The 13,040-nt window shown below is 44.0% G+C and overlaps 1 protein-coding gene across 1 annotated transcript in view; it reads left to right on the top strand.

The window, feature by feature from the left end:
- The window catches only part of TSHR (thyroid stimulating hormone receptor), a 95,927-nt gene that overhangs the window by 44,062 nt on the left and 38,825 nt on the right, over nucleotides 1-13,040 (top strand). Inside the window, exons 3-5 of the mRNA XM_045162151.1 lie at nucleotides 2,027-2,101; nucleotides 3,465-3,542; nucleotides 7,010-7,078. Of these exons, the coding sequence (XP_045018086.1) occupies nucleotides 2,027-2,101; nucleotides 3,465-3,542; nucleotides 7,010-7,078 (222 nt within the window). The remainder of the gene's footprint in view (nucleotides 1-2,026; nucleotides 2,102-3,464; nucleotides 3,543-7,009; nucleotides 7,079-13,040) is intronic.

Below are 13,040 nucleotides of genomic sequence, written 5' to 3'. Positions count from 1 at the left end.
CGTTCTTCAGATATACCTTATGGAATGTTACTTCTCTCCTTGGTTATTTGGAGCTTCCCATTTGCTTTTTTGAGACCTCAGGCTCCTGCTTCCTCTTCAAATCATGTGCCTTCCCCTCTAGGAATCAGGTCAGAATTTGCCTTAGAAGGGGCACCAGAGCTTTCTCTGCTGGAGACGTTCTATAAAGGTTCACTGGCAGTGACAAGCTCTTAGCATGGCACGCCAAGGCTCTCAAACAAAGCTTAACTCCACTGCCTGTGTTCTGGTAGCTACAACAGTGTTAGACCAACTAAGTCTGGGAGGCATCTGGAGCCTGAGCTTTTATAGTCATGCTGTTTTATGCACATTTTTATCTTGACATTTTGCCCTGATGATACAAGCTTTGGAGAGTGAAGACATTGTCTTTGACTGATTTCCTTCTCTGTCTGAACATATTCTTATGGTACTGCTGCCATGGTATTCTCAAGAGGCTGCCATGGGCGTATCATTCTTGGTAAAATAACCAACACAATATAAGGAAGAGTTTGCAAAAAGAAGCCTGGCTTGGAGTTGGTAATTAGATTGTCTGCCTGGGTCCAGCCCCGGTGGATCCAGGGAACTCGAAGCGGGGACGGCGTCGGCGAGAATCAGGAAACAATTGTTTAATTAAATGTTAATTAAGGATATAAAGAGTGGTTAAATAAGGATAGCTCAGTGAGGAATTCAGTGGAGAAAAGAGGCTGAAATAAGGATAGCTCAGTGAGGAAATTCAGTGGAGAAAAGAGGCTGAATAATTCAGCCAGAAGGTGAGAGAAAGAACGACATGGGAGACCAAGTTTCGGTGAACAAGGCCCGCACTTTATTTTCCAAAGTAGTTTTTATACCTTAAATTATGCACAGAGGATAATGGGGGAAGGGGTAGAGTCATGCAGTAAGCCAGGCTTTCTTCCTGCAAACTTATCATATGCAAAAGTTTAGGTGATTTGCATCATCTTCTGGCCCGGAGGCCTATTAACATTTTAAAACCCTTTCTTCAGAAAACTTATTTTTCTCTAAAGGTGATTAGTCAGGCGCCACCCTCCAAAAGCATTAGATAAAGTTGCATTCCTACAGAGCAAAGGTGTGGTGGGCTATAACAAGAAAAAGAATTAACTCAAGGGTCCAAGGTTACAAACATTAAAGCTACTACTTACACCAATTATATTAATCAATACACTGCCAGGGACACAGCAGGTAAGGGATATGGAAACCTAGCAGCAAACATTGGCCCAACAAGTGAAAAACCCTTCACCAATACAATTTCTAATCAATCTTTTGACTGCTCAAAGGAGTCTGTATTCAGACAGTTTAGAACATCTCATGCCTCTCACGGTTGTGAACTAAACACTCTTGTCACACCCAGGAACTTTATTAACTGGAGCTGTAATTTAACTCTTTTTCAGAGAGAGGTGGTGGGGGACAGGCCCCGTAAAGTCAGAGGTGTAGGTGAGAGCACAAAGCAGTAAAGTATGCAGACTCTGGTTTTGGGCGTAGATGCTCGAGAATTTCCAGGGGGACTCCCGAGACTCGATCCTGCCTTTGCATATGCCGAGCCTCCTTCCTCATGATCTTTGCCATGGGCAGAGCTCCTGCTCCTGGCAATTGTCTTCCTGTTGCATCCTTCCCTTATTCCACCCTCCCTTCCCCCAACACATGTATCATACCCTCCAGTTAAAACAAGGTAATCACACACACACACACACACACACACACAAAGAAACCTGAATTCCTATTTCTAGGAATCCCACATGGCTCAAACAATCCCCAGATTTTCCTAAATAGAATGGATGTATTGATGCTGGTGGACTGGGTAAATTCTTGTACTTTGAGGAGCATCGTCCCATCCAAGGGCTAGAACTTGCCATAGTCTCTCAGATAATTGATGGAGTTAGGATTTGATCCTAGTCTGATGTCAGAACACATTCAGTCTGACACATTATTCTACTTCCTATGTGTTGATTTTCTTACCTTGTTTCTATTCTTTTTTTCTTCTTTTCATGTACTGTAGTGGCATTTTCAACACTGGACTTAGAGTATTCCCCGACCTGACCAAGGTCTACTCCACCGATGTGTTCTTCATACTGTAAGTGTGCACACAGGCAATATTCGGCAGTATTTACTTGTCGCTAACGAGAATTAGGGTGCAGCCGTAGATGTTGGTTGGAACCAAGTGAAGCAGTTGTTTCGAGGAGGAAGCAGTGATCAATCATCTGTGACAATCGCCCTGATGAATGAAGTCAGGCAAGGACTGAGAAATGCCCGTTGGGTTTAGTAATACGGGGCACTGCGATTCTGAAAAATGGGAGTCTCTGGGTGGAGAAGTCTGTTTGGAGTGAGCTCAAGAGAGATATGGAAGGGGGAATTAGAGATGGTGAACTCTTTCGGGAAGTTTTACTATTAAAAAGAAGCAGAAAAATGTCTCAGTAGTTGGAGCACATGGAATAAGCAGAAAAGGGTCTTTGCTTTTTTCTAAATGGGAGAACCTGTGGCATGAGTGTCTGCTGATGGGAGTGACTGAATAGAAGGAAATTTGATGATATTGAGGACACTTTATTCTTCACGTAGCTTTTCAAACACCTTCCCACGTGTTACCACGTTTGCTCCTCTTAACCACCTTACAAGGCATAAAAGGAAGTTATAGTTGCTACACTATACAAACGAGGAAGCTGAGGAATAGAAAACCTAAGGGATTTGGTCTGAGGAGGGTCCCAGGAGCGGTCATGAGTGGTATCCAACCACTTCCTGGGACTTCTGATTGGGGACAAGTGCTCTTTTCCAAAACCCGTGACATAGTCAAGTGTCTTACTAGTTGTACGGGCATGAAAGGACATATGCAGAGAGAGTTACAGGTTGAGTTTGTACTTTGGAATCAGCAAAATATATCAATAAGATGATAGGATCCAAACTCTTGGGATTTTGCTAGGAAAAAAAAAAAAAGCCCATGCTCCTTTGCTGCAGAAGAGCTCTGTTCAAAATATAACCCATCTTCCAGCAACTAGAACACAGAAAAGTTCTCCAGGAGCATCTGCCTGGCAGTGTTTTTCAAGTGAATGACACTTTAATAATAATCATGAAATGATACCCATCGATCCCATTCTACTGACCCTTTTCGGAGGTTCCACACACTGAGGAAACAAGTTGCTCTGGATAAAGTATTTGTCACGTGAGTCCTCCCTTTGCACAGGAGGACTTTCAGGAACCTCAGCCCCTACACAAAGCTCACTAGCTCACTGCACAGGTGGGGCTCTGAGTGCATGTCCACCTAGGTCAGCTCTCACCACCTCACTGGACCTCTGAGCCACCAGCAGCTAAGAGTCAACAACACCTACAAAGAAATAAGATAAAATGGAATCGTGTCAGGTTATATATTTAGGTGCATATGTACAGCAAGAGCCCAGCTCCAGAGGTGTTTTTTTCCACCAAGTGTTTTTGTTCCTCTCTTGCAGTGAAATTACAGACAACCCTTACATGACTTCAATCCCTGCGAATGCTTTTCAGGGCCTGTGCAACGAAACCTTGACACTGTGAGTATGGCCAGTTCCACTCCTGCCAACTCTGGAATTTTTATCTGGGTCACTGTCATATTCCCGCAGGCCATCCAAGAACCACACTGCCACACAGTATGTTGCTCTTTGGTCTGCCAAGGGCTACACACAGTTAAATAAGAGTGGCACCTTATGGTGTGGAGCTCTGCAGCTGACAGAGTGGTTTAGGCAGCAAGACAAAGGGTAGTCTCCTACAGAAGTGGTCTGCACACTCTATCTGTGAATGGCCATTCAGGTTTTCCAGACCACATGGCCTCGGTGGCAGCTGTTGAACTCTGCCATTGTAAGGCAAAAGCAGCCATCCACAATGCACAGACTAATGAGCACAGCAGCTATGTTCCAACGGCATTTTATTGACAAAAGCAGACAGTGGGCCACATTTGGCCTGCAGGCCTTATAATACAATGTCCTGTATCCATTAACTCAATTGAACAGAGAAGAATTGGATTAAAGCAAATTTAAGTGACTGTCCCAAGGTCCCTGAAGTAGAAAACAGTGCTCCTAATAAGGGCTTTAATGCTTTGCACTCATACTTCAGCTGTGTCATCACTAACTATTACTAAGCTCCTGTCATGGGATATTGGATAGAAAACATAGTCCTTCTCTATATCATCATTTTTCCCAGAGTTTGAATGGGTTCTGCTCTTGAGTTGTTCAAAAGGAAATGCTTTATTGGGGAAATTTGCAAAATGTTCTCAGGAAGGAGATCTCATAGGGGTATAAAAGATAAGTTAATTTCCCAAGCCATAAAGAATTCCCTTCTTTGGTCAAATTAACCACAAAGTAAAGTTGGGGCCTCATCAAATGATCCCCACCTGACTGGTCTCAGTACCACTGTTCACGTTCGGGCTCGGTGGGTGTTTGGTGTGGATTGTTATCCAGCTTCCTTTCTTGGGTCACATTGCATCTTCATCGATGTATCCAAACCTGATCGAATTATCCTCCAGCAAAATTGATCCAAGACTCCACACAACTCTTTGAAGGGCTGTTTCGAAGCAGTCTCGGGCCAGCAGTCTTGACCCTGTGAGACAATCTCAACCTCTGGAACTCTACTCAGAGTGGAGCATTTCAGTTCGTCCTTCTCCAAACAGGAGGAGAGCTTTCTTAAAGAAACAAGAGGCTCCTTAGCCATTTCACTTGACCACACAGCAGAGACTGGGGTGTAGTCAGCTCGGTCCCAAAACTCAAGGCCATTTGCATCTCCTGTAAAAGCTTCCCCTGTGCCATTGGCCACGCAGCATACATAAACACCAGTCTCAGTTTCTTTACAGAACGTTACCTCCACCTTTCGGTGTTTTTCTCTAAGGACTCGTATCAAAAGCAGCCCTCTCCATTGGAGCCTGGTCTTTTTCTCACACCCAGCGTGGGGCCCGATATACATTTGATAAACCTCTGAATGAGGGAACCTCAATTTTCCTGAAATCTAGAAGTGGGGATGCCACAGCTGGTCCACTACCTTTTCAGATGACTATTTCTACGTTCCTGCAAAAGTCCTTGCTTCCTTGAAGCTCACACTCAAAAACCTGTAAACACGAAAGGGTATGTGTCCAACAGCTAAATTCGTACCCATCTTCCTGGTAGGACAGAGTTTCAGTGAAAATTTGCACCTTTGGTTCTTTCTTTACTATGTTTTCCTTCCTTCACTATTTCCCTTTCTGAGACTTACATGTCCAGTAAGATTGTTATTTAATCTTCTGAAATGTAACTCCAACAAAGAACATTTTTATTGTCTAGGTCTCTCAACCAATTCTGGATAAACAGAAATGCCAAAATTAGGAGTTCTCACATCTTCATTCAAGAACTCTAGTTCAGGAAAAATTAACGTACCTATAAAAATTACTTACCTTTCCCAGCTCGGTGCTAAGCATCCCTGTGCATTGCAGTCCTTACCCAGGACACCTTCGAGCTGGAATTAAACTCACTGTGTAACTGTTTCAAACAAAACAGACCAACAAACAGGATAAGTTCTCCACAACTACCTAAGGTAAATCCACGTTCTCAGGTGTCGGAAGACCTTTTAACACGGTCTTCTCGTAAGCGTCCACACCTCACTGTGTTAAATGTCTGGCTACCCTGTGCTCCCAGCAACCTCTTGATGAGGTATCAATTGATCATACTTTGACAGACAAGGAAAACTGAGGATAACTGAGATTGAGAAGTTCTCAGAATCACCTACTGTGAAGTGACAGACCCAGGTCTCATTCTAAATTTGCAGTCTCCTGCGTGCGTCTTGCTGTGTTTCCGGAGTTCACAGGAGGCAGGCTACAGTTTCCCGACTTCCCCTACATTGCCCCTAGCTGTGCCTGACTGTGGTCCTGACAGCCTTCTCTCATCTGCAGCCGACAGCTCCCGGGAAGCCCCCGCAGCAGCCCTGTGCCGATCAGACCTCCCATGGCTTTGTGCCCTTTTGGTGGGTGGGAAGAACTGCTTTTGAATTCAGAAATCCTGATTCTGGACAGCTGTGTATCAGTGCGGCTTTGTTAGATCACCTCCACCTCACAACCTGACTAGGAAATGCAGGCGACAACGCTTTGGTCCAGCCCTCAGAATCCCTGTGTAAATTAACTAATTGCAGCAACATAGCAGCAAGTTAAAAACATTTAAATTTCCCCAAAGCCCAAAGTCTATCTACTTTCTTAGATTTGTTTTTAAAGGTCAGTTTAATTCAGTTCTCAACCATTTAATTAAGCATTTAATCTGTGGTAAGGCCTGAGGGTTAAAAACATGAATATAAATGTGAAATAACATTTTAAAATATAAAACCTATGCATTCAGATGAATGATGTCTTTTAAAGTGTTCTTCTTTAAAAACAGCACTTATTTCTCCATCTTTGACATTGGGTTAACTCCTAAAACTCTGTTTTTTGAGCATATGTAGAATGTTTTTTCGGAGAAGGCAATGGCACCCCACTCCAGTACTCTTGCCTGGAAAATCCCATGGATGGAGGAGCCCTGTAGGCTGCAGTCCATGGGGTTGCGAAGAGTCGGACACAACTGAGCGACTTCACTTTCACTTTTCACTTTCATGCATTGGAGAAGGAAATGGCAACCCACTCCGGTGTTCTTGCCTGGAGAATCCCAGGGATGGGTAAGCCTGGTGGCTGCCGTCTATGGGGTCTCACAGAGTCGGACACGACTGAAGCGACTTAGCAGCAGCAGCAGCAGCAGAATGTTTTTTAAGAAGTCTTTAATGATTGCAAATCTTTGTTCATCAAAGTGAGTCTGCTTCTGAGAAACAGGAGCCAAGTCTGGAGGATGAGGACTCAAACTAGAAAATATTATTCCATGTCCCAAAAAAGACATACGGTAAAGTTTTCTTGTAGGGCTCATAGATGGGATCTGAGAAACTTCATGCACATTTCTGGCACTGAAAAAATGAAGCCCGACCCAAGGGCCGGCACTACCTCTCGTAAGTCACTGATTTCTTCTCTCTCTGTTGATTATAGGAAGCTATACAACAATGGCTTTACTTCAATCCAAGGACATGCTTTCAACGGGACAAAGCTGGATGCTGTGTAAGTCAAGGGTTGCCATGAAAACCACTATCTTTCCCCTACACCTCCAGCAGCCCCAGGAAGGACCATTCAGTGGGTCGGAATTCTGCTAGAGATGGGCTCCCCCAGAGCATTCCTCAACCCCAGGGTTAGTTAGAGCAAGACTTGGAATGATGTTAAGAAACTCTGCAAGAGCCAGTTTTTAGTGGACACTTACATTGACTCCAATTCTAAATCCCAAAGCTTTTATCTTTAATAAAATGGAGAACCATAGTGTCACCTTCAGTTACCTAGTAGGAGTGTGTGTGTGTTTGTGTGTAAGTATTCATCTGCTAGGTGTCGAGGCAGTCCTAGCACAGGTTGGAGAAGAATTTTCAGACAGCACTTCAGACGGGAGTGAGTTTAAGAGCAAAGATCAAGTGGGCACTGCGAGCACAGCGAGCCGACCTCTGACAGACCAGGGAAAGCTGACAGTTTTCGTGGGTTAGTAGCCAGCTTTTATAGCCTCAAGACAAAGAAAATTCCTGCTGGAAGGTTGGCGTGAGGTGATTGGTTGGGGAGCTATAGTGTGCCTGCTGGAGTGGGCATCTTTGCCTAACTGGGAGTCAGGGAGCTTGTTCGTGATGATCAGGGGGCTTTGGGCAAGGTTACAACGGGGCTTGTCAGCTTCAGAGGTGTCCTTGGTTCTGGTCTCCGCTTCTGTGGCCTTGGTGCAAAGCTTGGCACCTGCAGCCTTGAGGGCAGGACTCCAGACTAGGTCCATGAAGTAAACGAGGGTCTTAATTAAATCCAAAGCTATTCACACCAAGAGGGTTTTCACTTATTTTTTTTCTGACATGTTTTCAGGAAAGGTGTCAGTTTATATTTGATTCATTCAGAAAGCGCTGAAAAGCCATATCCCGATTTTGCCTTCACTGCAAATGAATTATGCCTAGAATAGGATGTAAGCAAAAAAGAGTCACTGACACGGGTTTCCGTCTTTGTTGTACTTTTCTATCAGGTCTCTGTGGTCCCTGGCATCTGTGCCAGGGCATGCTTTGTGTCTAAGAGCTGGTAGACTGCTTCAGCCATACTGGTGTGTGGTTTAACCCCATAGCTAGTAAATGACAATTAGCTTTTGTAGAGTCTGCTTTCTACAGTAAGGTGGGCTAAGTAATCTGTAGGGCCCTGCTACTATGAAACAACTAGATCACACATTTAAAAGTTTTATATTTTATGCCATAGCTCCAAAGAGAGGGAAATGAAACAAAGTAATGAACCAGTAGCTAAAACCAAAGTGGTGGGTAGATAGAGAAGGTGCAGTTCCCTTGGAGAGCGGCCAGCATCCACAGTGCCAGGAGACGAGACTTCAGTCAGTGAGAAGGTGGCGAAGTGAGGCAAACCTGAGACCCCTGGGTTAATTCAGGGAACCTGGATGAGAGCTGGAGTTGGGACCACACTAGGAGAACCTCTGGACTCCTGGCAGAAACAAATGCAAACCTCTGCAGAGGAGAGAACCCCAAGGCAGGCTCCCAGGTGTTTGATTTGTTTTATAACAGTTTATTGAGTATTTTTAAACAATTGTATTTTTTTTCAACTTCAGACGTTCTATTTGCTTTTTAAAAAATTTGCCAGTTCGTTTCTGTAATTTCATCTTTTTTCCCCCCTTTAAACATTTCATGCATAGATGTTTTATATCCTGGAAAATGATTATTACAAAACCTGAACACCTCTGTTTCTAGATCTCTTGTGCTGTACGATGCTTCTCAAACTTTACTGAGCATATAGAGCATTGGGGTAGGAGGGTCTTATTAAAATGAAGAATCTGATTTATGTAGATCTGGGGTGAGCTCCAGGATTCTGCATTTCTAACAAGCTTCCAGGTGATATGATGCCGCTGGTCCACTGACCACCCTTGAACAGGTGGTAGAAATAACCTGTACAATATATACTAATAAGTTCAAAGTCTTTACACCTTGGTGCTACTGCCTGAGTTCTATTTGAAATGGGGTCTCACTCTTTACCAGGTTTTTGGATTTGTGAAGTGAATCCAAGTACTTCATTTGTGAAGTGAAGACCCGAGTACCTTTCTCTAGACTGTCTAGTTGTGGGCTCATTCAGGTTGATGTTAGTCATTTGTTTGAATATATAATTACAGGGACTTCCCTGGTAGTCCAGTGGTTAAGATTCCACCCTTCCACTGCAGGCAGAGCGGGTTCAATCCCTGGTTGGGGAACTAAGATCCCACATGCTCTGTGGTGTGGCCAAAAAAACCCCCCAAAAACCCAAAACATAATTACAGGGTAAGTCTGAAAAGACTCAAAGGAGTAATATGAATACTTATACATCAAATTTATTTATAGTATTGGAGAGACCCTACTTCTATCTTAACTTTATGTACACATCTCACACAATCCTTCATTTGTTTTTCATCACATTTACTGAACACCTTTTACAGCCCTGTGTGCGTGTTAAGTTGCTTCAGTTGTGTCTGACTCTTTGCAACTCTATGGAGTGTAGCCCGCCAGGCTCCTCTGCCCTTGGGATTCTCCTGGCAAGAATACTGGGGTGGGTTGCTATGCCCTCCTCCAAGGCATCTTCCCAACCTAGGGATCAAACCCACATATCCTGTGGCTCCTACATTGCAGGCAGATGCTTTACCACTGAGCCACCGGGGAAAGCCCTCAACGATCCTGGAACTGTGCGATACCAAGATGAACAAGACTAATGTACTCCCTGCCCACACCAAACACACATTCCAGTGGCCTCAACTTGAGGGCAGCAATATCAAGGGTCAGAGTATCCTGGGGAGAAAGGTACCCAATTCAAAATATGCGTTTCAGATAGAAAATAACCCTAACAACCCTTGCTTGGAGACCTGAGCATGATTTCTGTAGCTATCACATTAAAAAATTATTAGCATTCAATTTTAATATTGCATGAGTTTAACCAAATATTTTTCCTCTTTATACCTAGAAAGCCATGACCCTTAGGGCAATAATCTTCCCAATTCAAATTTTCTATGAATGAAGTGGGGAATTGGGACTTCTCACAATAATTCAGTCAGTTTGTGGATACTTAGGGTATAGAGGTTTCGGAAGACTGTCACACCGTTAGGGACATCAGGGGCATCACAATGTTAGCGTTAAGGCAACAGAGAACCACATTAGCAAATGCTTGAAAGGGACAGAGAAGAGCCTTTCAGTCAGGGAGATGCGAGCTAGTCACATGGCTCTGAATTATCCACCATATCCAGCTGAACCCAAATTTGCCAGGATCCAAATTACTTTTCTGGAATTCTGGATAAGAAGAAGGACAAGAAACCAACCTTGAATATATAGTAATTCATTTCTAACACTTTTGCTTTTCCATACACAAATGATTGTAAAGCCCAAAATGAGGATCCGTAGACTTCCCTGGTGGCTCAGACGGTTGAGAAACGTCTGTCTACAATTCGGGAGACCCGGGTTCAATCCCTGGGTCAGGAAGATCCCCTGGAGAAGGAAATAGCAACCCACTCCGGTATTATTGACTGGAAAATCCCATGGATGGAGGAGCCTGGTAGGCTACACTCCATGGGGTCACAGACAGTCGGACACAACTCAGCGCCTTCACTTTCTATGAGGATCCGTGCTCTCAGTTATTCACTTTCTTATCTTGCCGTGTTTAGTCATTGGACGATATCACCCTCAGTCACTCTCAGTTATCTGACAAGAGATTTGGGTATAAAATTCAGACTTTTAAGTTCTGCAGAGCAAGGTTCTCAGTACCGGCTACCAATTTGAATCACCTGAAGAGATTTGGAAGCACTGATACCTAGATTTTATCACCAGATATTCTGGTTTAGTTGGTCTGAGTGTAGCCAGAGCATGGGAATTTAGAAGTCTCCTCAGGTGAGTCCAACCTTTGCTTTACACAAAGGTCAAGAACCATAGCTAGACTTCTCTGGTGGTTCAGTGGTTAAGAATCTGCCTGCCAGTACAGGGAACTCAGGCTCAATCCCAGGTTCAGGAAGATCCTAAATGCCTCTATGGAGCAACTAAGCCCTGTGCCATGACCACTGAGCCCCCAGCCCCCTAGAGCCCGTGCTCCACAACAAGAGAAGCCACCACAGTGAGAAGCCCACACAGCGCACCTAGAGAGTAGACCCCGCTCGCCACAACTAGAGAAAGCCCACACACAGCAACGCAGACCCAGTGCAGCCCAAAATATAAATGACACAAGGGTTTGTTTTTTTTTAATGTGGCTTTTTACATTTGATAGAGCTATCAAGTGGCCAGGCCAAAGCCAGGGCCTGGAACCCCTAGTTCAGGACTCCTTCCCCTGTGCTCTGCTGGGATTCACTGCTGCCGACTCACCAGCCACCTCTAAGGCTTGGACACCCAACTCCTCTAGCTGCTGCTACTTGCTTCATAGCCCAGGATAATATGTATCCTTCTTAGTCTGCTAAAGACGTGAAACACAGAAACTAAAAGATCTTGCAGATCTGTAGATCTTACAGAGGAGTGGACTCATGCTGGAGAAAGGAGGTCACTCAAGACTCAAGATACAACCAGTGGAAGTTTCACAGAACAGTTACACCAAGCACCAGTGGTATTTGTCAGTGAGAGTCTGGCTTTACCAGTGCAGCAAGTCACCCACTCAACCAACTTCTAGATGAGGTTTGAGTGAGGGACACCTTGATGAAGAGGCAGGCATGATCAAAAGTTATTAAATTCAAAGAATCGGGACTAAAATCACTCCATGAATGTTCACTGTTTTGCTCCAAAACATCTCATGCCTGCTCATAACTGGCCATTTGGTCATGTTTAGAGAACTCCACAAACACTTCAGGAGGTTTCCAGAGTGCATCTTCCTTAATCGGCAGACTACTGTGCTAAGAGGATCTGGGTGTAATCTGGTAGCCTGTTATTTTACAGTTTGGACATAAAGTCAGCTGCAGAATATCAAAAAAGTATAGATACATTTTGTATTGAATAAAAAAGGAAAAACTAACAATGGAACAATAATTTCTATCCCAATTTCTTCCCAGCCTTTGTGGTAAGAGAATAAATTGGGTTGGGGTAAAAGAGTGCATTTCCCAAACTATGTTCCTTGAACTCTCTTTCCATAATAAATTAATGAGGCTTACTTCTTAAAAGCTGTTCATGACCTTATAAAGTTAAACAAAATGTACAGCTGGGCTTCTTAGGTCTTTTGATAGAAGAATCTGAATTCCTAGTATCCAGTAGGAGGATCTGGAGTAGGAAGTGGCACGCAGCTCTAGTATTCTTGCCTGGAAAATTCGATGGACAGAGGAGCCTGGCAGGCCTATGGGGGTCACAGAGTTGGACACAACTGAACACACACACACACACACACACACACAATAGGAGGATACAGTATGCAGAGCTTCTTAAGGAGGTCTTGGTTCAGGAGCCTCTCTCTGGACTGGCATGCCACAGAATACTTTTTGGGGAAAACTACTGAAGACAGAGAATGAGTCAGTTGGATGGCATCAATGAACGTGAGTTTGAGCAAACTCTGGGAGATAGTGAAGGACAGGGAAGCCTTATGTGCTGCAATCCATGGGATTGCAAAGAGTTGGACATGACTGAGAGACTGAACAACAAAAACACTCAAGAGAAATCTTTGATAGACTGCCTTGTTGGGGGGAAGGTGAACTTAACAAGGTTTATTCAAGGGGCAAGCTATGGAGGATATAAGAGCCAGTAAAGTTTCAGATCATCCTGGGGTCTTCTGAAGTTAAATCTATGAAGAGGTTATGAAGGGAGACTGTTTCTACCTTCCTACCAGGTTTCTTCTCAGACCATATCGTGGGCTCTGTGAGAGCCTTGGCTGATGGGAGAGGGTTTTTCTGTTGAAGACAGTGGATTTTAATTCACCGATTCCCAGAATTACAGTTTGTTCTAGTCACTACTACCCCTTGAAACATAGAAAAGAATCAATGCATCATTTTCACATACTTTCTTGACATTTTTATGTAAGATTTGGAAGGGTTTCA

This window comes from Bubalus bubalis, chromosome 11 (assembly GCF_019923935.1).
Source record: "Bubalus bubalis isolate 160015118507 breed Murrah chromosome 11, NDDB_SH_1, whole genome shotgun sequence".
Lineage (NCBI taxonomy): Eukaryota > Metazoa > Chordata > Mammalia > Artiodactyla > Bovidae > Bubalus > Bubalus bubalis.
The sequence above is the reverse complement of the archived record's forward strand: the minus strand, read 5'-3'. Positions and strand labels throughout refer to the sequence as shown.